Source organism: Triturus cristatus, chromosome 11, assembly GCF_964204655.1.
Source record: "Triturus cristatus chromosome 11, aTriCri1.1, whole genome shotgun sequence".
In the NCBI taxonomy this organism is placed as follows: Eukaryota; Metazoa; Chordata; class Amphibia; order Caudata; family Salamandridae; genus Triturus; species Triturus cristatus.
This window is the reverse complement of record NC_140594.1, coordinates 626,144,845-626,170,025: the sequence shown is the minus strand read 5'-3', so window position 1 is coordinate 626,170,025 and position 25,181 is coordinate 626,144,845. Positions and strand designations below refer to the sequence as shown.

General features: G+C 47.1%; 1 protein-coding gene across 1 annotated transcript in view; it reads left to right on the top strand.

The window, feature by feature from the left end:
* KAT6A (lysine acetyltransferase 6A) overlaps positions 1–25,181 on the top strand; it is a 1,365,605-nt gene that overhangs the window by 1,179,418 nt on the left and 161,006 nt on the right. The window contains exons 13-14 of the mRNA XM_085634070.1: positions 7,088–7,319; positions 13,477–13,678. Of these exons, the coding sequence (XP_085490196.1) occupies positions 7,088–7,319; positions 13,477–13,678 (434 nt within the window). The remainder of the gene's footprint in view (positions 1–7,087; positions 7,320–13,476; positions 13,679–25,181) is intronic.

Here is a 25,181-nt window from a genome sequence, read left to right as displayed (position 1 = left end):
AGTGGGGGGGGGTTTCCACAGATAGCCCTGTTCACAACTCTGGACAACGCAAAATGCCCAAACTTCACATTAAGGTTCCCACACCCACTATCCAAAGGCAGTTCTCTATAGATTAACTGGTCAGGGATATTTGCCTATGTGTTTCCACATCTCCTTCTTTAGTTTGTGGGTCGGAAGCTCAGACAAACGTCTTTCACCCTCTTTCTGGTAACTCCAACTTGGGCTCGCCAGCCATGGTTCACTACACTACTCAAACTCTCCGTAGTTCCTCGCGAGAAGCTTCTCCACAATCCAGATCTTCTCACCATGGAGAAATCAGGGACCCAAATCCAAAGCCGCTCAACCTTGCAATTTGGCTCCTGAGGTCATAGAATTTGGTCACCTTAATCTCCCACCTGAATGTATGACTATTCTTAAAGAAGCTTGTAGGCCTACAACTGGAGCATTTTATGCAACAAAGTGGAATAGATTTGTTTTCTATGGTTGCAGTAAACAAATTCATCTATTTGATGCAATTGTGCAAAACATTTTTTGCTACCTTCTTCACTTGCAGACCTCTGGCTTGGCATATACTTCAATACATCTACATTTAACTGCAGTTGCTGCCTACCTACAAAACAGGCAGCACTTATCTTTGTTCAAGTTACCAGTCATTAAGGCTTTCATGGAAGGCCTTAAAAGAGTAATTCCACCTAGAGTTCCACCTGCATCCGCATGGAATCTCAGTAATATACTTACCAGACTTATGGGTCTGCCATTTGAATCATTGCATAACTGTCCTCCCCAATTTTTGTCGTGGAAGGTTGCTTTTTTGGTGACCATTACCTCACTTAGGCATGTCAGTCAGCTCCAGGCCTTAACCTTAGAAGAACATTTATTCCAGTTACAAAAAGAAGGGTGGTTCTTACAACCAACCCAAAAATTCTTTAAAAAAGTGGTTTCATCTCCATGGGCCTTAGGCCTGAGGGGAGACGATGGAGCATAAAAGGGCACTATGGAATTCCGCCCTGTGAAACGAAACTGGATATTGTCGGATTGATGATCATGATGTTGTCACTATGGGTGATGGGTGGGGGGGACGAGGGAGCGCCTGGGTATGTGGATAATCACTTGTGACTTGCCAGCTGTGTTTGTCTTGGTTAAAATGCAAATAAAAATACTAAAAAAAAAAAAAAAGTGGTTTCATCTTTCCACTTCAATCAGTTAGTTGAGTTACCATTTTTCATTCTGCTACCGGATTCAGTTGCAGAAAGAGCTCTTCCTACTCTAGATGTCAAAAGCGCTCTGATGCATTATATTGAAAACTAAAGAGTTTTGTAAAACCGAATTAATTCTTGGTGCTTTTTCTCTCCTTCACAAGGAAAAGCCCATATCTAAGTCAGGCATATCTAGATGGATAATTAAATGCTTTCAGACATGTTATGCCAAAGCTAAAAGACTTTGCCTACACCCCTTAAGGCACCACCACTATCTGCTTGTACAGTAGGGGCTTCTATGGCTTTTCTGGGCAGTATCCAAATAGCTGACATTTGCAAGGGAGCTACATGGTCTACACCCCACACTTTCACCAAACATTATTGTATGAATGTCTTAGCACGCCACCAAGCCTTTGTGAGTCAGGCAGTGCTACGTACTCTCTTTCAAACAACTGCAACACCCACAAGTAAGCCCCTGATTTTGGAGAGGGACTGTTTTGGAGTCTATGCTGACCATGTTTATCTACAGCAAAAAATTCCTCGAACGGAACATGTTACTTACCCTGTAAGTATCTGTTCGTAGCATGTAGTCCTCTAGATTCACATGCTCCCACCCACCTCCCTGGACACCCGCAGCCGTTGCAGTTCCCTTACACTATTTTAGTTGCATGGACATCTCTTTACTGATACTTACTCTCACTCCATTCTCACCCACCTGCGGAAAAACAATTTAACAATGAATTTGATGCCAATGCTCATTATCACTAAGAGGAGGAGTCCCTGTGTCTCTTGACTCAAAAGACTTCTTCAAAGAAAAACAACTTGCACTCATCCGGACCCAAAACTAGATGACTGAAGTATGCAGAGCATATGAATCTACAGCACTACATGCCACAAACAATTGTTTACAGGGTAAATAACATATTCCTTTTACAGGCCAAGGTGGGTTTATGACTAACCTTGGACTGGGTTTTGTCAAAACCCAATCCCCACCTTCAAGGTGAAAGGTTGTATGGTCACTGTGGCAAGTGAACTTGGATTCAAAATCACTGACACAATTGCTCACGGTTTTGGAGATCAAAATATTGTAAATAATTGATGTACCCTAAATACTTGTAAAGTAGTAGTAGAAAACAGGTTTATTTTAACAATTGTCCATAAAAGATTCTAAAAATACATGAGCAACTAAAATAGATAATTTAAATCATCTAGCCGGCCCAACACCCCCTCCTGCTACAATTCATCATTAATACTCTGTTTGACAGAACGTAAAAATCAAGCAATTCCTACTGCCACATCTCAGTAACGCATTTTCGATAACAACTCGACAGCCTTCATCATTATGACAATTCCATATTTAAAAAACAGAAGTCTTAAAAATTTAATACGATTAGGAAGATAACAACAAAGTCCGTAAGTATATGCAGTAGAGAGCATTTTAGTCAGTTGGCAGGGACAGAAACCGCTGTTATCCTGAACCCTGGCCCAACATAGGTGGGATGAATGGAATGGATTGGATTACATTCCACTCCTGCCCTTAAGATTTCATTAAGTAAGCCAGGATTAGGTAACCGCATCAAATATGGAAAGACAATCCCCTGGCCTAAAGTGGAAATTGAGAAACTGATAGACGGTTTCTTGCATCACAATCTAAATGGAGGTTCTTGATACAACTTAATCTATTTCGTACTTCTGTTACCCACCTTCTTTCACTACCTTGAATCTTCTCCCAGCAGAGTTTGGATACTTCAATCAGTTCATCATCTTCCGAGAGTCTATTAAATTATCTTCAGGCCCGAGTAAAGGCCACCAGGCTCTAGGAGGTTAGGCTGAACTCTCTCCTTATGCCCTGGACCATAGTACCTGGAGGGAGCAATAGAAATCTTTTAAGACCTGCCCCTTCTAATCGGTCCTGCTCATAGTAGAAGGTATTGAGGGAAAATACCTCTCCGCCATACAGAGCGAGTGGAGGTATCTTCCTTTCATAGGCCCTCATTAGGGGGATGTGGGACAACCCCCCCAAATTTCCAATTGAATCTAGACAGACAGCTGGCCTGCAACAACACCTTCTGCTCAGTATAGTCCCAGTGTGTGTCCCATTTTAAGGTTGTCCAAAATGTCAAACCCAAGTACTTATATTTGTCGACAGACTCCACCTCCCGGGTATGTAGATACCAGCAGAACCTTCTTACACTTTTCCCAAAGACCAGGACCTTAGTCTTCTCCAGATAATTGTGGAGCTGGTTCTGCTTACTATGTTTCAATGAATGCTTGTAAAGGTAGGTGCAAGATTTGGTCATAATAAAGTTTTGCTTGACTAAAATATTATTCAGTATGTTCTCATAAGATTCATGTAAGAAATGTATCCAGTACTCCTCGTTAGAATCCACCAGTACACACACTAACTTAGCTGACAAATTTCAGTGGTGGACATTAAAGTCTCCCACGCAGAATACTCAGAGGCTTGGGGGTGATCATTAAAGATTACATGGAAACTATTATCCAAGTCGGCTACCACCTGATTTTTCTTAGAGTCAAAACAATTATTATAAAAGTTGATTAGGATCATATCCCAATCTCTCTGCAAACCATACACGAGTAAATGGAAAAACGTAGAATCATTAAAAAGCTTAACCAGCTTCCTAGTAAAAGTATTTGCAATATGTGTGGCAAGGCCTCCCTTGGCTCTTCCTGAACGAGAAGGCTGGGCCGGTATGGAATACACCGAATAACCATCAATGTATCCTCCCTGCAGCCCCCATGTTTCTTGAAAACAAAGTATCTGAAATGTATATATGTATTCCCACAAATATAAAGAATCTTCTCTTCCATTGCAAGCTGACGAAAATTACAGTCCCACACGTGTCTTTTCTCCTCTACCCTCCCAGTGTACCCATCTAAACATATCACATTTTGAAACATAACATTTGTCAGTCTGACTCTACATCTCAACCATTGTATACATTTGTTTTTGAGCTCGCCACCTAGTTTCATGTGTATTCTCTGGAAGCGGGGGAACCCCTACCATCACTAAAACGTATAACTCAGGTGGTAAATCCAAATTGGTCCGTAATCGCTTAACAAGGTTATCGGAAGGGGTTTGAGGGGATGCTATCCCATTCTTAAAGGATGGCTGATCTACAGGCAACTGACTATCCTTCTGAGCTCTAGAATGAGGAGTGTAATGTTAATATTTCGCCTGAAGATAATTATTAACCCTTCCGTGTTCCGAGTCCTCAGTTTCAACAGAGGTTGAAATCAACCCCTTGCAGGGTTTAGGAGACTGCACTAGACTCAAATAGAGATTAAACTGAGATCAATCTCATAAAACTAAAGGTTAAGGGAGACATCCTTGCAAGGAGAAAGAAGAAAAAGAGAAGTAATTTAAAAAAAAAAAAAAGCAGGACTACAACATAAAACTTTAAAGACTCAGACCCTAAATCACATTTTGGTGTCTGGAAATGGACTTTAAAAAGGGGAGGTTGAGACCCCAAACTTTGCCATCTGCAAAGCAGCCAGATGGAGATGTGTGAGGAGGGGAGGCTCTCCAAGACTTCTGCCTATGAGTAGGAGTGCGGGCCAAGGCCTGGTAGTCTCCCTGCTGGGTGAGGGGGCATCACCCAGGGAAAGGAGACCACCTGCCCTGGACCACCAGCGCCTGCCTGCTTGCCTCGACTGGTGTGTCCTTGACAACACTGCAACGTCCAGTTACAGAAGGTGTGCTGGGGGTGCCGAATTTCCAACACTACTTCTTGGCCTCACAAACAAAATGGTTGGCACAGTGGCTAGAGGGAGTCTGCCCTGAAGGCACAAATCTGACAGATGCAGGAGAACACACAACCCTATTACTGGCTAAAATGTTTGACCCAGCTGTGGTGATCCCTCACCAGTCCCTGTTGCAAACCACGGCTTTGCAGTGTTGGAAACGTTGTGTAGCCATGAGGGCAAAGTCCCCTCTATATGAACCCACCCTACCCCCGATAGGTTTACCACATGGTAATCCTAGGAGGATTTTTACCTCCGACCAGTTGACTCATTGGACAGCAGTGGAGTTGGAGACTGCTATCCCCAGTAAGTTCTGGCCCCACTGGTGGACTTGATGGGAAGTAACAGGCTTCAGCCAAGGCAGTTCCTTCAATATGAAGCCCTGACACACACATTTAGAATACAGTGGAGCAGAGGGCAGGAAGAGCCTGAGACGCAAGTAATGTTACAATCTAAATGCACCTTAGGCGGGGCACAACATCAAGTGAAATGGTTTTACGCTGCACAACTACAACAATCTTACAATCCCCTTCAAAAACTACACGATAAATGGGCATTTGCTCTGACCAGGGAAATCACAGACTGGGATTGGAAAAGAATACTGGAAAATCCCAAAAAGGTCTCTCGAAACACTAGACTGAAATATATACAGTTTAATTATACACATAGGGACGTACATGACGCCTCACAGGATCTGGTACACATTTGGCGGGGAGATACACAATTGCCAAAGGTGCAACCATAGTGATGCTGATCTTACCCACATGTTCCGGAGCTCCACGGTTGTGAGTAGAATTTGGGGTGAAGTTGTGGAGCTGACGAGGACAGCAGTGGGGCACACGCTTGAGCCTACGATTGAGACCTGTACACTGGGACTTTTCCCAAGGCCACCCAAGCAGACACTAGGTACCTGATTTATAGAGCTGGCCTTCGTTTTGGGATAAAAGGAGAATAGTAATGATGTGGAAATCGACAAGTGGGCCTGCAATAGCTGACTGGAAAAGAGATGTGATACAATGGGCAGGGGCAGAGGATGGGTCTTGGCTAGGGAGGATGCCTGAGACTACGAAGTCATCCAATGGCGGGCCCCTGGAGGGAGGTCCTAGAAAATTGGGAACATCCTGAAAGATACCAACTCATAAGAGGAGTTTGAGTCCAGCACCCACTCGGATAGCACTAGCGACACAGATTTGTAGGGCAGGACCGAAAACCACGCTGAGCCTGGATCCCAGGCCGTTGCACCCACCCCTCCCCACTTTGTACAAACTTGGAAAGGATGCCCCACAAGTTTTGCGCTGATAGTCTGATACCTGTGATCGAAAGTTTGGGTCCCCTCCTCCCCCCCCCCCCCCCCCCCCGCCCGGTTACCCTCACCCCCTGTGATACGCCTGATAAGTACCTGAACTGACATACCACCCTGCATAGTTACTTAGTTTAGAGTTAACTTCCCTTTTTTTCCTATTTTATTATCCCTTTGAGTTACATCACAAGGCCAATACTCCTATTTGCTGTAGCCCCCTCCCTCCTACCAGACTGTATCCATTAGTAATAAATAAACAGTGAGTGAGCCTAGGGCTCTCCTTAACCTGTGTGCCCAGATAATCCTACCTGAATGTCTACCCTTCTAAGGCATTATTATTGTTGAGCTGAATAAGATGTTGATCTGTAAATCATTGGATGTTACACTTTGAGTTTGAGAAGTGGATGAGTGACCGGTAGTTGCTTACAGATGTATTACATATCAGAATATGAGCTATTAAAATGCATTGATTGTATACTCAAATGCTAATAAAAATATGTTTTAAAAATAATAGTACATGCAGCTATGGTTTATGTTTGCTTGTGTTGTTTTGTCTGTTCAGGTTTATGTGTGATTTATTTGTCTTTGTGTCCCCAAGATTTTTCTATAGTTATATTTCTTATTTCCTAGCTTCTGTGATTATGTCCTATTGTATGGATGTGCTCTGGGCATGTCTATGATTTCTGGTCTCTGCCGGTAGTGTTCTCACCTCTCTGGGCAGAGCAGTCAGATGTGTCGACATGTGATAAGTTAGCTCTTTGTTTACAGTGTTGCTTCTTTCACTGTGCAACCAATCTGTAACTAGTTATTCTTGATTTTACCTCAGGTTACCTTCTATCCAAGCGAGAAGGCCAGGCTGGATCACCTGAGAAACCTCTCTCTGACTTGGGCCGTCTTTCATATATGGCATACTGGAAGAGTGTCATCCTGGAGTGCCTCCATCAGCAGCACGACAAAGTGCTCAGCATCAAGAAACTAAGCAAAATGACTGGAATCTGCCCTCAGGACATCTCAGCATCCCTCCAGCATCTGCGAATGCTGGACATTCGTGGTGACCGGTGAGTAAATGGATGTAGAGTATGCCAGAATCAAGAATCACACTAGCATGCTGTAGGATCACAGATTACCAAGAGCAACTAAGGTGCAATTTTGAAGTACTGAGGTAGCCTTGCCAAAGGGTTAGCAGGCCCCAGGCATGAAATGGATTGTAAATGCCAGAGATACATAGGAAAAGAGAAAGGGAGTGAAAAGAGGTAATGTAATGTGGAGGATATAATAGTGAGGCAATGGAAAATGAATGGAGGGTAGAGTAGAGAACAGCTTAAGAGTAGAACAGAGGTCTAAGAAGAGGAGGTGTAGGTGTTAGTCTAGAAAGGAGTTTCAAGCAATAATATTCAGGTATTCTCAACAGAAACTTGGTTTTCTGTAACTTGCGACCCAGTTATTGAAGATCTCATACCAATCGGTTAGAGCATTCTTTGACAAGCTTGCCCAGAAAAGCAAGGCAGATGTGTAACCATTATTATCCAAGAAGGCTTAAGAGTTAATATTCTCCCCTGTTTACAATTACCTGGAGCAAACAAATTGTATTTTAGAACTGAATAAGGAAACTCTATATATTTTAATGTATCATTCACCCAGTCTCACCAACAAATACTTCACTTGATTAGATGGTCTGGCCATCCAAGTAAATTTTTTCACCCCGAGTTTTATATATTGCGAACTTGACCCGAAGGTGTTAGAAATGGTGTCTCTAGTTGGCAATGGTTTGCACCTTTGTCCAAATAAGGGGCCCTTCTTTCTAGTCAGGATAAGGGAGATACAATTCTAAAATAACCCCGGCTTACCCCCTTGGTAGCCTGGCACAAGCATTCAGGCTTGTCTCAGAGGCAGTGTGTAAAGCATTTGCCCCTAACCAACAGCAATACAGTGCAAACACTACAAAAGGACACCACACCAGTTTAGAAAAATACCAAATACTTTATATATTCAAAACTAGACTAAAACCATAAAAATCCACAATACAGTACTCAAAAGTATGCACTTTGCTAGAATAACCTTAAAAATGCAGTCCTTGAAGTCGGTAGCTCTGTCCGATGCTACCGCGGTGCTGAAAACAACAGAATCTAATTGATCCGTCTGACTGCGCCGGTCGGGGTGTCGGCAGACTCGTAAGCAGTACCTTTTTGTTGCGGCCAATCAAGTTGGTGTGGGCCGGTCGTGGCAACCGTTACGGTTGCGAGGTGAAGCGTAGTGGTGTGGCATGCGGTGCCCTCAAGTCACAGTGCAGGTAGTGGCTCATGACGGTCGTCCTGCATTGTCGGTGAGACCAGGGCTACGTTGTGGAGTGAAGGCGGTGCTTGTTGCAGTGCTGACAGATCACGGTGCAGGCGACAGAACTGGTTGCAGGGAGCTAGGGTCGGTCGGCCAGGACTGCGGTGTGGGATGGGGCGGTGCGTCAGGAGACTTACGAGGGGTGCCCCAACCCACGGTGCAGTCACGGGTGTCAAAGTCAGCAGGCAGCGACGGAGTTGGTGAGATCAGGGAGGTGAAGCGAGGTGATGCAGAGTGAGGTGCCCACAGGTCTGGGTTCAAACAGCAGCGGCGGTCACTGTCGTTGGTGAGACCAGGGTTGCGGTGTGAGATGCAGCGGTGCTCTCTGTAGTGCCTTCAGGACCAGGACATGGAGCCAGCGGCGGAGTCTGTTGCTTTCCACCCCCCCCCCACTGTGGCAACTGAAACCACAGTTCCAGAGGTGGTGCCCAGAGGTCGGTGAAGTCTTTGCTGTCCGTAAGACTTCAGAATAGGAGGCAAGCACTACTTCAAGCCCTTGGAGATTCTCAGCAGCAAGCTGAGAAAGTTCAGTCCAGTCCTTTCTCTGCCCAAGGCAAAAACAGCAACCACAGGCCAACCCAGCAAAGCAACAACACAGCAAAGGGGAACCCATCATCCTCCTGGCAGTTCTTCCAGCTCTTCTTCTTGGCAGGTTTCTTGATTACAGCGAGTTTTAAAATTCTGGGGTCTGGGCCTCAATATTTATACTCTGTTTCTCTTTGTTCTTTTGGGAAGAGAGTGTCTGTGCCCAGCCCAAACCAGTTCTGTCCTCTCTGGCCCAGCTTCCTGGCAGGAGGTAGAGACAGCATTGTCCAAGGCAGACCAGGCCTATTCAGTGACCGCTCAGCCCTCCACAGGGCTTGGTCGCCCCACTCACTGCTGCCGCTCCTGCCTGCCTTTGCCGCCTCCTGCCTGCAGATTCCTTCGCTCGCTGCTCGCTGCTCCTGGGAATTGCCCGCTACTTATTGGAATTTCCCGCCGCTGCCTCCCTGCGGCCCCGCCCCCCTCTGATTCCATTCGCCGCCCGCTCCCGCCACCCAGCTGCTCCTCCCTCCCGGCTCCTTACTTATGACGCCCCCAGAGCGACCGCGCAGCGGGACCGCCGATTGAGCGCCAAAGGTAAGCCCGTCTGCGTCCGTCCGCGCCTGGACCGCGCCCAGCGCCAGACCCCCTGGTCCTCGCCCTCGCCAGCACACCCTGCACATCTACGACGCCAAAACCCTCCACGCACTCAACGCCGGCCGAAACACCGCCTGCTACCGAGCCACCCCGAGACGCACCCACAGACCCTTCACCTGCCTGACCTGCCGCTTCACAGGCCTCCGACCCAACACCGCACCTGCTAAACCGAGCCCCAGCAACAAACACCTGATGTGCATCCTGCTCAACACCCGCTCCGTTCACAGGCATGCCGTCGAACTCTGGAACCTCCTCGACTCGACCGCACCAGACATCGCCTTCCTGACGGAAACCTGGATGAACGCCTCCTCAGCGCCCAACGTCGCCATCGCCGTCCCGGAAGGCTACAAAATCACCAGGAAGGACCGTGTCAATCAGACAGGAGGAGGCATCGCCATCATCCACAAGAACACCATCCGCATCACGACCAACTCCGATGACACCTTCACCTCCACCGAACACCTCCACTTCCAGATACACACCGACCCCAAGACCACGCTCAGAGGCACCCTCGTCTACAGACCACCGGGACCACGCACACAGTTCAGCGAAGACATCACAGACTTCGTCAGCCCGCACGCCATCAATTCCACCGACTACATCCTCCTGGGGGACCTCAACTTCCACCTGGAGGACAACAAGGACCGCAACACCACTGCTCTGCTGGACAACCTGGCCAACCTCGGACTCAAGCAACTGGTAACCACCCCCACCCACTACGCCGGCCACACGCTTGACCCAGTCTTCTCATCCAGCAAATACGTCACCTTCAGCCACTCCACCAATCTCCAGTGGACTGACCACAGCTGCGTCCACTTCAGCTTCAGTAAAACGACGACCCACCACCACCCTCAACAAGCCCCCCGCAGGAGCTGGAACAAGATCACCGGCGACCAGCTCACCACCTTCCTCAGCCAGAACCCCCCCACCAGCTCAACGGACCCCAACGAAGCCGCCAACAACCTCACACAGTGGATCACCAACTGCGCAGACGCCCAGCACCACTGAAGAAGAAAGCCTCCTGGTTCACCGACGAGCTCATCACCTCCAAGAAGAACTGCCGCTCCCTGGAGAACACCTGGCGCACCAACCAGACCACAGACAACATGACGGCCCTCAAACACGCCACCCGCAAACACCACCAACTGATCCGCGCCACAAAGAAGACAGCCTTCAAGGAACGACTGGACAACAACATCCACAACAGCAAGGAACTCTTCAGCATCGTCAAAGAGCTCTCCAACCCCGACACCGGAAACAATGACATCACTCCCTCGCAAGACCTCTGCGACTCCCTCGCAGCCTTCTTCCACGACAAGATCGCCAACATTCACAACAGCTTCGGCCCACCAACCACGAACCCCACCACCGAACCGATGCCCCCCACCGCCACCCTCCGCACCTGGACCCCAGTCAGCACCGAAGACACAACACGCACAATGAACACCATCCACTCCGGATCCCCTACGGACCCCTGCCCACACCACATCTTCAACACGGCCGACCACATCATCGCACCCCACCTCCGCGACATCATCAACGCCTCTTTCAACACCGCCACCATCCCGGAGTGCTGGAAACACGCCGAGATCAGTGCCCTGCTGAAGAAACCAACTGCAGACCCCTCCGACCTCAAGAACTACCGCCCCATCTCGCTCCTCCCGTTTCCTGCCAAAGTCATCGAGAAGACCGTCAACAGACAGCTAGCCGCCTTCCTCGAGACCAACGGATCCCTCGACCACTCGCAATCCGGCTTCCGAACCAACCACAGCACGGAGACTGCCCTCATCGCAGCCACAGACGACATCAGATCCCTAATGGACAACGGGGAAACTGCGGCCCTCATCCTCCTGGACCTCTCCGCAGCGTTCGACACTGTCTGCCACCGCACCCTGGTACAGCGCCTGAACAACACCGGCATCCAGGAGAAGGCCCTGGAGTGGATCACCTCATTCCTCGCCGGAAGAACCCAGAGAGTCCGCCTCCCCCCGTTCCGGTCAGCGGCCACCGAAGTCATCTGCGGCGTTCCACAAGGGTCATCGCTCAGCCCCACCCTCTTCAACGTCTACATGAGCCCCCTCGCAACCATCGCACGTCAACACAACCTCAAGATCATCACCTACGCCGACGACACCCAGCTGATCCTCTCCCTCACCAGCGACCCGGACGCCGCCAGAGCCAGCCTACACGAAGGGATGAAAGACGTCGCCGAATGGATGAAGAACAGCCGCCTGAAACTGAACTCAGACAAGACGGAGGTCCTCATCCTGGGATCATCACCCTCCGCCTGGGACGACTCCTGGTGGCCCCCCGCCCTGGGAGCCACCCCCAAGCCAACGGACCACGCACGCAACCTAGGCTTCATCCTGGACTCTCGATGACCAGACAAGTCAACGCCGTCTCGTCTTCATGCTTCAACACCCTGCGCATGCTTCGAAAGATCTTCCGGTGGATCCCCACCGAGACCAGGAAGACGGTCACCCAGGCCCTCGTCACCAGTCGGCTGGACTACGGGAACGCCCTCTACGCCGGCACCGCTGCCAAACTCCAGAAGAAACTCCAACGGATCCAGAACGCCTCAGCACGACTCATCCTGGACATCCCCCGACACAGCCACATCTCCGGACACCTGAGAGACCTGCACTGGCTCCCCGTCAACAAAAGAATCACGTTCCAACTCCTCACCCACGCACACAAGGCCCTCCACGACCTGGGCCCCAAGTTCCTCAACAGCCGCCTGACCTTCCACAAGCCCACCCGCCAGCTCCGCTCCGCCAGCCTCGCTCTCGCCACCGTCCCCCGCATCCGCAGTGCCACCGCCGGAGGAAGATCCTTCTCCTACCTGGCAGCCAAGACATGGAACTCCCTCCCCATCCACCTCCGGACAACGCAAGACCATCTCGCCTTCAGGAAGCAACTCAAGACCTGGCTGTTCGAGCAGTAGCGTTCCCCCCCCCCCCAAGCGCCTTGAGACCCTCCGGGTGAGCAGTGCGCTATACAAATGCCTATGATTGATTGATTGATTAATTCCGGTGCAAGCAAATCTCCCACTACTCTAAATGCAGCCCAGGTCTATTCAGCCCAGCCCTGACTCATCCAGGAAAGGCAGGACACACCTTGACCACCCCCCAGTGGCTGTCTGAAGCGATTGCACATTCCCAGCCCCTGTCACTCCAAAGCTAGCCAGTCAATCCACAAACCCAGCAGAGAGGCACAAAGTGGTATTTTCAAACACAGAACACAAAAATCATCTTTAGGGGTTCTGCTACAAAAAACTTTCCGGATCCAGTCTGACGACTGGGGATATTCTAAGGTAAGGAATCTATCACTAACTAATGTCTCTTACAGATATATCGTTACACAAGTAGTAACTTGTGCGTCTGCCCAACTCAAAATAAAGAGGGCGGACAAGGCCATCCACCACATTTGTGGTGGAGTACCTGGTCTTCCAAACTCTAAATCAGGCCCAGAAGTATCAATTACAAACAAAGGGACAAGAGAGACAGAGCAAATCTAGTTAATGTCAACATATGTTCTACAGGCCCCCCATTCGCTACAATAGTCAAGCCATTTATTTACATATGATTGACTAATTTTCAGCTTCATTCGATATTATGTTGAACTTCTTTTCACTATTAAACTGTCAAAATAGTTCTTGTTCAAATGTGTTTTGTTCACTTAGTTTGGCCTTCTTCTCTGTAGGTTTGTCATTGTCCGCCGTGAGAAGCTGATTGAAGATCACATGGCTAAACTGCGAACACACCCACGACCTGTGGAGGTGGACCCAGAGTGTCTGCGCTGGACTCCTATCATTGTCTCCAACACAGTCATCTCTGATGATGAGATAGAAGAAGAAGATGGTGAAGAGGAACTGGAGCAGGGTTGTGTTTCACCAGAAGTCAGAGTAAGGGGTCCCACTTTTACTTTTGAAATAACCAGAGTGTGATCTACTTGTCAGCACTTTGGGGGCCTGAATATTTAGGTTTACAGTATTTGCTACTGTAGATCCAATGCTTTGCATGCTCCTGACATCCAATGTTGGTCCTGACATTGCAAGTTGTTTTTGTTCATAGTAGATACTTCGGTTTTAAGGTGACGTATCATTTGGAGCTCTGGTAGCATCATGCTGCGTAAGCTAAAACCCTAATATCGGTTCAGTGAATTTGATACCTTCCACACATGAGGTCATCCCGCGATTGCTGACCATGTTGGAACAGAATCAGATCAAACTTTTTGAGGTCAGGTGTAGGAGAAAGAAGTGTCGTGTGTGTGTGTGTGTGTGGGTTGGTGTGTGTGTGTATGTAGGTGTACGTATGCAGGAGGGTTATGGATAATAACCCATCCAGTTCTGTGAATTTAGCAACAGCAAGTGTAGTTAGATCAGTATAGGGGTCTGCACCCTCTATCTCCCAAGGGACCACGAGTAATTGAACTGTTCAGACTGCAGGCTGTGATGGGTAGGGATGGGCAATGGTGCAATACAGCACTGATAGGTGACGTTTCAGGTAGCCAGGATGCAACCATGAGCTGAGTCACACACCCCTCCAAGTCATTTATTAAAATTAAAAAATAACAATGGTCATCATTGCCTTTAAACACAAGAGGGCAGACGGAGAGGGAAGCTTGGAATTCCATCATTATGAAATATCCCAAAATTGAAGAAAACCAGCCTGACTAAATTAGGCTTGCCAAATGTGATGTAGATCACATGCTCTGCAGACTCCTGCCATCTAGTGTTGAGCACAGACATTTGCAAGTTCTTTTCCTTCAAAGAAGCTTTTGGTTTATGGATACCTCATGACTCCTCCGTGAAGTCTACAATGCACCAAGAATAAGACTCCACATCGATTTTTGTTTTTTCCACCATCTGGTGTAAACGTTCATCTCAAGTTCCGGGACTATCAGCCAACAATCACTCTTAATCTGTCTCCAGTGACCAGATTTTTCAGTTGCAGCATCAAAGACTCTTCCTCTTCAGCCCTTTAAATTTGCCCTGCACCGGAATGGTTCTGTGACCAGGTTGTCTGAGAAGAAAGTTTGGGGATGTAGGCTACGGAGAACATGTCTTTCCAGCTCGGCTCCAAGTACAATTTCAAGTTCCATGGTCATTCCACCATTGATTGTGCAACCTTTGTCTCCCTCAAGGAAGCAAATTGCTTTACCTACCAGGCCTATCTGTAATAGAAGAGAGCATCACTGGACACATTATAAAAGGCAGCAACATAACCAGTCGACACCAATCTTCAGACCTGAAGATTTAGACAGACTTTACTTACAGGGGAAGGCCAGTCTGGGATACCACCAGGAAAAGCAGAGGAGAGTTCCAGCTCTCTTTCTTCATATGGCTACGATGCCAAGGGAGAGAGACATTCTGGGGCTAAAGAAAGTTTGCTCTTAGTACAAAGATTGGGTAAGGAGGCTAAGCATTGCTTTCAGAGGAGCACTGCATCAAGCCCTGTGACTCAGAGCCCTCAATAGTCAGCATCACCACCACCACCAAGCCTGCTTGATGCTGTGAGCTGCCATCAACTCCAAAGAAATCTCGGACTAAAGGCTTCCAGCCTCGATTTTAAACCATACCTTTCAAGCCAAGAAGTGCTGGCATAAAACCTTAAGCCATACTGTAAACAAAGAGAGCCCATCCATCTTTTGGGACTTCCTTTCCACTTCAGGTGTTATTTGGAAAACAAAGTTTTCTTTAAATAATCCTCACCCACCAGGGATTCCCCTTGGTGGCATGCTACATCATTGGGTTCTTTCCGTTTCGCTGCCGAACGGTGTATGCGGTGACCTATGAGTTATGCGGGGGCACTTTTTTGTGTTGTCTATAATGGATGAAGATACAAATAGGAGGGGGGAAGGGGTTGTGGAAGATACCTGGCTAATAGGAAAAATATTTGTTATTCGTACCACTATCCGGTATGGTTAAAATAAATGGGGAAAGTTGAACCTCATAGACTTAAGTTCCTGAGTTTCTAAGTTCTACATGTTTCAAGCTCTACCCCAAGGCTATTCTTCAGGACCAAGGATTGCGAATCCTTGATACCGCTCCTGTCAACAGTTAGTTGAAATGTCACTGCATGCTAGGAAAAATAACAGTACATATTGCCTAAATAAGGCTTCATAAGTCCAAACAGGGGGAAGGGACTCCTTTAGTCGCACTTACTCCAAAGCTACTCCCTTGCTTAGGGAATAGCTCATCCATGGCTCTGAAGAGTGGTATCCGGGAGTAGGGAAGCATTTGCATTGATTTCAACAATACTTTTTGCATCCACAACAAAGAGGTTTGCTTGCCATAGATGCCTCTGGAATGGTTGTCCAAAGTGGTGCCATTACTCCATCAACCTGCTGCCATCCCCAATCATTTAAATTTGGCAATTCTTGCATGGGTACTAAAGTCTTACCCCAAACATGGCCTTCTTGGTACACAGATCATTTAGCATGTTGAAGTAGAGTGTCTTGTGTGGGTGGAATGTTTTCAATACCTCAGTTGCCACTTGTGAACATGAATTGGTGATCACCGTTTATTTCATGCAGTGGACAAGTGCGGCTATACATTAGTACAATGAATCTCTCAACATTTCTAAAGTGAATAGGATCAACAGATCTTTGTCGATATGACAGAAATTTAAATGCGGGAGCAGCAGAAGAAGTGACTTTCAGTGGTCATAAGCTGCATGATCGCCTGTCTCATGTAAAGCCGACATAGTCTCACAACCGGTAACAGAATGTCAAAAGGGTAGAGATTTTCGTATATCAGCACCTACACTTGCTGCAATATTGTGCTCTGATATGTAGCAAAACATTTTTCCTGTACCATATGCTAACCACAATTCTTGACATCCAGTCTTTTTAAAATTAGCAATTTCAAGAACGACTGCATCGCTATCTACTGAATGAATCATTATTTTGGAATGACCTTCAGTTGCTGCATGGAAAGAATGAACCATATCTCCTGTGTCCGCCTCCTCATGATTGCAAGGCAATAACATTTCTTGTTTTCGTCTTGTCTTAGGAAACTATGCCAATCTTTGGGTACAGAAGTGTTAGATTCAACCAGCTTGTGAAGAACCTAATTTCTTTTTTTCTGTAACACTTTGCTTGATGCTTCCAGTAATATACATATACCACACAAGAGCCAATCCTTTCATGTTCCTTGCTTGAGGTTTTATGTAGGGTATAAAAACTGTTGAAGTGTAATCATCAAATGTTTTACAAGACTTAAGAGGTAGCATACTTACTGCACCATCTAATATATTTACAGCCACCTCGGTAGCAGTGTTGTATATGGTGGTACGGTTGCGGCTTCTGTCCTTGTCTGAGTTTTCCATTCACAGATATAGACGGGGAAAAGACTGATTTTCGAGGCATGTGTGCTGTAGATACTCCTGCCATCTTGTGTTGGGTCCGGATGCTTGCAAGTTGTTTTTCTTCGAAGCAGTCTTTCCTAGTTACGAGATTACGTGACACCTCCTTTCAGTGATAGTGCACATGATCATCGACTCCATTGTTAGATTGTTTTTTTCCGAGATCGGGTTCGGACATGTATTGCTGCGCTCCAGTTCAAAACCGTTCTTAGGGTTCCCCTTGACGCGCAGTCCTCTCTACCCTTGACGGTATTGTTTTCGTACACTTTTCCCACTTCTCTGCATATCGTTTGGACTATGGAATCGGCTTTCGATCGGAAAGATTTGTGGACGGTCTTCAAGGCCTAACAGCGCTGAGTCGGATGTCCATCGATGGATCCGACTCTGTTTAAATTCTGTCCTCGGTGCAACGCGAAGTATCCGCGCACCGACTCACACGAAGTGTGCAACTTGTGCTTGTCTCCCGAGCACAAAGTTTAAACCTGCGACGCTTGCAGATCGTTTTGATCAAAGAAGACTCTTCGCGATCGTCTGGCTCGACGTCGAGAGATGCAGCGTCAATGCATCAAAGACACACCGGACATCTTCAGTGAAGATTCCGGCCAAGAAGACATTGAGGCATCAGTGGCAGAGGAGGAGGAAGCCTTCTCCGAACAAGACTCTGACTCGGAGCTTGAGATAGACCTCGACGCCGAACAACTGCCGCAGGGAGAAAGTGACGTGAGTACCAAAGACCCCTTGCCCCCACAAACTAGGCCAAAAAGCGCAAGGCTTCTGCACCACCTCTGTCTCCAGGCCAAGGTCGACACCGAGACGACGTTTCCAACGCCCCACCTCCGGGCCCAGCTCCGAAACAGCCAGTCATCAAAAGTCCTCCTCGGAACTGAAGCCCTCCGGTTTCAAGCTCAAGTCGTGCTCAGAACAGAAATCCTCTGTGCCGAAAACGAAGCCACCTTAGTAACCAAAATTTTCCGCGCCGAAAGGCCAGCTTCCCCCGGCACCGAAAACTTCAGCGCCGAAAGAGACCCCTTCGGATCCAAAAGTGGACATTATTCCATTAACACCAGATCCAAAGCAAAATATGCTATATATGAACCCTGAGACTGGCCATATTCACACAAAGCCGCCTCAAAAAAGAAAGCTTCAGGATGAGGATACTTCTTACAAGATCCCTTTAAAAGAAAACCTGTGGCTACAAGTCCTTTCCATCTACCATCAGCACCACCTCCACTGCCTCCTTCTCCACCTGAGAATCCTTTGCAAATCACATCTCAGGATTCCCCACAATCTCACCATCATGATAACGATGCAGATGATGATGAGATGTATCTCCCAATAGATCCATGGACCGATTACACTGATTCCCCAGTTGATAATGATCTAGATCTTTACCCAGCCAAACCATCTTCTCCAAACGACCGTGCATCCCATCAAGAATTCATTACCAGGGCTGCACAATCTCATGCACAAAGAATCACTAGAAGACAATTTTTTGTTTGAGAATTTTGCATGCACCCACTGGTCATCACAGACACTTCCCATGCTTAAAGGCATGATGCGACACGCTGATGAGATTTTTAAAGACCCAGTCAGAGCACGCAATCCTGACTCCTAGGGTGGACAAAAAATATAAGGCCTCCCCTACAGACCCTATATTTATCAAGGGCTAGTTGCCATTAGATTCCCTAGTAGTATCTAATGCTCATAAGAGGGCTAATTCTCAGACACCAGGAGATGCTCCTATGCCAGATAAAGAGTCCAAATTAATTGATACTTCTGGCAAGGGTATAACTGCTCAGGCTGCGAATCAATGGCACATTGCAAAGACGCAGGGTCTTTTAGCCAGATACGACCGGGCACACTGGGATGAAATGGAGCAATTGCTCTAATATCTCCCATATGAGCATAAGGCTAACACACCTGTAATTCCCATTCCCCCAACAAACAGTGACTTGCCCACGCTTCCCCCCCCGATTACACCTCACCTGTTGGGTGAAGACTTCAACAATTTCTCCCTATTTGGCAGGCTATAACAACAGACAAATGGGTGCTTGGAATTTTCAATTGCCTGGAGCTTACCAGCAATCCCCCAAACATTCCATCTCGATCTTACAAGTTGTCTCCGGAAAACATAAACTTGCTAGAACAAGAGGTCCAGTCCATCTTACTAAAAGTGGCAATAGAGCCGGTTCCAATACAGTACCAGGGCTCAGGGGTTTACTCTCTGTACTTTCTCATCCCCAAAAAGGATGGTTCCATAAGACCTATTCTGCATCTCAGACAGTTAAACCTATAAACTTTCAGCACTTTCACATGGTGACGCTTCAACAGGTACTCACACTATTACAAAGAGCAGATTTGATGTCTAATCTAGATTTAAAAGATGCATATTTTCATGTTCCAATTCATCCGGCTCATCGCAAATACCTCAGATTTGTGATAGCAAGCAAGCATTACCAGTTCAAGGTGCTTCCCTTCGGAGTGACTACAGCACCCAGAGTTTTTATCAAATGCCTGGCAGTAGTCTCTGCTCATCTCAAAAGACAGCAGATTCAGGTCTTCCCCTATCTAGACAACTGGCTTATCAAAGCCAGCACTCACTAGAACTGTCTACAGCACACACAGATCACAATAGATCTACTTCATCAACTGGGCTTCACCATCATTGTTCAAAACTTTCCCCTGCATCCGTCCCAGATGCAGCCTTATCTAGGAGCCAGTCTAGACACAGTCAAAGCTCTTTGCCTGTCCCAGTGTAGCCACAATACACAATATTCAGGTTACAGTTTTGCAGTTTCAACCCAACCAAGCATTACCAGCCAGGGTGTTCATGCAACTGCTGGGAATGATGGCATCTTGCATCACAATTATACCCCATGCGCCCCCCTACAAGAGTGCTTAGCACGTCAGTGAAATCAAACACAGGGTCTATTAACCGATCTAGTGTTGGTAGACGGCCGTACCCATCGCTCTCTGCAGTGGTGGAACCCACAAAACTTATCAGCAGGCTGGCCTTTCATCGACCCTGTTCCACAGATCATGCTCACAGCAGACGCATCTCGAACAGGTTGGGGGCTCATCTCAAAGATTACACAATACAAGGCCTGTCGAGCAACAAGCACAAGACTCTCCACATCAACTATCTAGAGCTTTTAGCTGTTTTTCTAGCACTCAAAGCTTTTCAAACTCACCTCATAGCCAAAACTGTCCTAGTCCGAACCGACAACATGACAGCAGTGTATTATGTGCAGAAGCAGGGGGGGATAAACTCTCTCCAACTGTCAACACTTGCTCAAGCCATTTGGAATTGGGTGATCCATCACAAGATTTATCTTCTGGCAGACCATCTCCCAGGAGTAAACAATCAAAATGCTGATCTCCTCAGAAGAAGGCAGCAAATTCACAAGTGGGAACTCCACCCCCAAGTTCTCCTTCTGTACTTTCAACAATGGGGATTTCCACAAATAAACGTATTCGCCACCGCCGAAAACGCAAAATGCCCAAACTTCGGCTCCAGGTTCCCACACGCGCTCTCAAAGGGCAATGCCCTATGGATGAACTGGTCAGGGATATTTGCCTACGCTTTTCCGCCTCTCCCGCTTTGCATACTCCTGCCATCTAGTGTTGGGTCTGGATATTTTCAGTTTGTTTTTCTTCGAAGAAGTATTTTCCAGTCACGAGGTAGGTGACTCCTCCTTTCGGTGATAGTGCGCATGGGCATCAACTCCATTGTTAGATTGTTTTTTTCCACCATCGGGTTCGGGCGTAAATTCCTGCGATCCAGTTAGACACTGTTTCCACGGTTTCCCTCGGTGCGTAAGACACTCGCCCTCATTTGTATTGTTTCGATCACGTATCCCATTCCCCTCATATCGTATTTACTTCTAAAAAAAAAACAACTCTTTGTTGATCGGGAAGGCCGTCTGGCCTACCCGCGTCAGTCCGCCTCGCAGTCGATGGAACGGACTCGATTCATATACTGCCCTCTGTACCACGCGAAGTTTCCGTGCACCGATTCACACAAAGTGTGCAACCTGTGCTTGTCTCTGGAACACAGAGAACAGGACTGCGACGCGTAGAAGGCTTTCTGCTCCAAGAAGACGCTTCGCGATCGTCTGGCCTGACGTCGTGACATGCAAAGCCAACATGCAAGTTCCATTCCGGACCTCTTCGGAGAGGATTCGGGACAAGAAGCCAGAGACGCCATGGGAGCCTAAGAAGAACAGGATCCCATCTCCGACTACGGGTCCGAGAGGGACGACGAAATTCCGCAAGGACAGCGTACCGTGAGTATAGATCCTCACTTGTCCCAAAGTCCACCTCAGTCCAAGAAGAAGGCTCCGGTCCAACCCGCGCCTCCGGGCCACGGTCGGCACCAAGAACATGTTTCTGATGCCCCACCCTCTGGCTCGGCACCGAAACACACCCAAAAGCCTTCCGGCGCCGAACTGGAACCTTCAGGATCGAAGCCAGGCTCCGGTCCGCCCCCTTCGACTCCCAAAACACGTTTGGTTCCGAAATTATCAGGATGCAAATCCTCGGCACCAAACCATTGGAATCAAAACTTTCAGCACCGAAACAACCGGACGTGCCAATTCCATCTCAAGAACAGCATTTCGATGCTCAGCCTACTAAACTGGATCCGAAAGAGAGACAGTTGTACATCCATCCAACTACTAGACATATCACCACAAAAGTGACCATTAAAAGGAAACTTGACAAAGAGGATACTTATTACATTCATTTAAAGAGGAAGAATGTCGGGACTAATCCTTTTCCTCCTCCCCTTCCATCTCCATCTCCTCAGCCTCAGTCTTTAATGATTTCACCTGAACACTCACCACCACATACACCTGAAGAACAGGATGGGGACGGGGGTGGGGGTGGGGACAATAAACCTTTACTCCCAGACCCATGGGCAGATTATAATACTTACTCGCCCACAGTAAATGATCCTGACCTGTACCCTACCCCTCTCCACCGGACGACAGCGTAGGTTACATAGAATTGCTGGGTAGAGCTGCCAACTACCATGGGGTACAGCTGTACTAAGAATCCCTTGAAGAGGATTTACTTTTTGAAACCCTTAGCAGCACACAAAAGTCATCTCACACACTCCCCATGCTCAAGGGTATGATGACATATTTAAGGACCCAGTCAGGGCCCGAATCCTTACCCCTGGGGTAGATAAAAATTACAAGCCAGCACCATCTGACACAGCGTACATAAAGGAACAATTACAATTGGACTCCCTAGTGGTGTCCAACGCACGCAACGGGGCCAACTCCCAAACTAAAGGAGATGCTCCACCCTCAGATAAAGAATCTAATCTTCTTGACGCTTCAGGTAAAAGGTTAGCCTCTCATGCGGCAAACTTCTGGTGCATCTCTAACGCAAGCACTGCTCGCAAGGTATGACAGGGCCCATTGGGACGAGATGAAGCACTTGCTCCAATTTCTGCCCGATTAACATGAATCTATAGTGCAAGACCTGGTTTGGCAGGGACAGCTCATTTCAAAGAATGCAATCAGGTGCTCCCTAGATGCTGCAGACACCGCTGCTAGAACTGTAAATACCAGCGTCCTTTTGAGAAGGCACGCCTGGCTACGTATCTCAGGTTTCAAACCTGAGGTTCAGACTTCTATACTGAACACACCCTTTGACAAAGAACACCTCTTTGGCCCGGTGGTAGATTCCTCACCTAAAAAAATGAAGAAAGACACTGAAGTGGCCAAATCCATGGGAACCCTTCAACTAGCGCATGCACATGGTTCCTTTCGGCGCTCCTTCTACCGCAGAGGGTCCAAAAATACCTCCTCAGAGACCACCACCACATACAAGGGCAACATCCTTTAAAGGTTACTTCAGAGGGGGTCACAGAGGCAACAACGGCAAAGGTAGAGGCTCAAATACATCCACCTCCCCTCCGATACAAAGCAGTGACTTCCCTACACTCCCCCCCCCCCCCCCCCCCCCCCGACCATTTAACACTTGTCGTGGGACGACTTTCAGATTTCCTACCCGTCTGGCAGTCCATAACAACAGACAGGTGGGTACTAGAAATGATACATTCTGGTTACTGACTGGAGTTAACCAACAATCCTCCAAACATTCCCCCAAGGTCACAAAAACTCTCACCGGATCACCTGCAACTCCTCCAACAAAAGGTTCAGTCTCTTCTTCTAAAAGGGGCTATAGAGCTCGTACCACCACGGGTCGGGTGTGTACTCCTTTTACATTCCTTTTTTTTCACAACAAAATGTTATTGTCAACATCTAAAATATTAATACACACTATAAGACCTGGAGATATCAAGCACTATATCAAAATACATGGGATTGGAAGAGGGGCAATATAAACAATTATTATACCCTCAGAAGTAGTTCATGTCATGAACTATCAATACCAACCCAAGTGCTTCAAAATTTAACATTTAAAACAGCCCGACATGTGCAGAACATTCCAACAAAAGCATAAACCAGAAAAAATGTGTAGAGAATGAGAAAGCATCTCACGTGCGCAACACCAGAGGAGCTGCTGGCTGGTACTCGCCAGTGTGCTCACGAGTTTCTCATCATCGATGACTTTCTCATGAAAATAATGTGAAAAGGAAATGTGTAAGGAGTTGTATGAAAAAAAATTTTACACCAAGAGAGGTATATTAGGCAGCCCAAAAACCAATCCGAAAAAGAAAAATTCTTAGAAAAAAGACCCGTGTGGTCTTACAGATAAGATTAGGTATGACCCACGTCTATATTTTGACCCGTTTTATTCCACTCTGTGAGTCACCCCAAGGTTAAAAACACGGTCATGTTCAATAACCATATTTATGAATGGCCAACATGTTTCATTGCCAACTTAACTTTGCGGCAAATTCATCAGGGCGTCATGGGACTGCAATCACCTCCCTGGGATAAATCTGTTGAGAAACAGAAATCGCTGCGTATATGCAGAGAACATAAAAACACATGTCAGGTTGACAGCAACACGAAGGAACCACATTGTACCCCTCTACAAGCTAACACGACACACCATTTCACAGGGAACATTACCTCGTGAAAGCCAAGGGCCCATATACCAGCTCTCACGGAGTCAATGTATTAAATGAGCACTGTCCGTTGCTCTATTGGTCCTAATGCCCACACACATCCGTTATTTAGTGGTGCTTAGACCGTCATCTGTCGAGACAAATCAAGTGCTTAAGAAGGTGCCCATATGTCAAAGCTCATGCAAACTTGCTAGTGACACTGAGTCTTGTCTTTGATTAAAACCTATCACTGCCCAGTACTCTATTCATAAAAGATAATTAGCAACCCTTGGCTTTCACGAGGTAATGTTCCCTGTGAAATGGTGTGTCGTGTTAGCTTGTAGAGGGGTACAATGTGGTTCCTTCGTGTTGCTGTCAACCTGACATGTGTTTTTATGTTCTCTGTATATACGCAGCGATTTCTGTTTCTCAACAGATTTATCCCAGGGAGGTGATTGCAGTCCCATGACGCCCTGATGAATTTGCCGCAAAGTTAAGTTGGCAATGAAACATGTTGGCCATTCATAAATGTGGTTATTGAACATGACCGTGTTTTTAACCTTGGGGTGACTCACAGAGTGGAATAAAACGGGTCAAAATATAGACGTGGGTCATACCTAATCTTATCTGTAAGACCACACGGGTCTTTTTTCTAAGAATTTTTCTTTTTCGGCTTGGTTTTTGGGCTGCCTAATATACCTCTCTTGGTGTAAAAAATTTTTTCATACAACTCCTTACACATTTCCTTTTCACATTATTTTCATGAGAAAGTCATCGATGATGAGAAACTCGTGAGCACACTGGCGAGTACCAGCCAGCAGCTCCTCTGGTGTTGCGCACGTGAGATGCTTTCTCATTCCCTACACATTTTTTCTGGTTATGCTTTTGTTGGAATGTTCTGCACATGTCGGGCTGTTTTAAATGTTAAATTTTGAAGCACTTGGGTTGGTATTGATAGTTCATGACATGAACTACTTCTGAGGGTATAATAATTGTTTATATTGCCCCTCTTC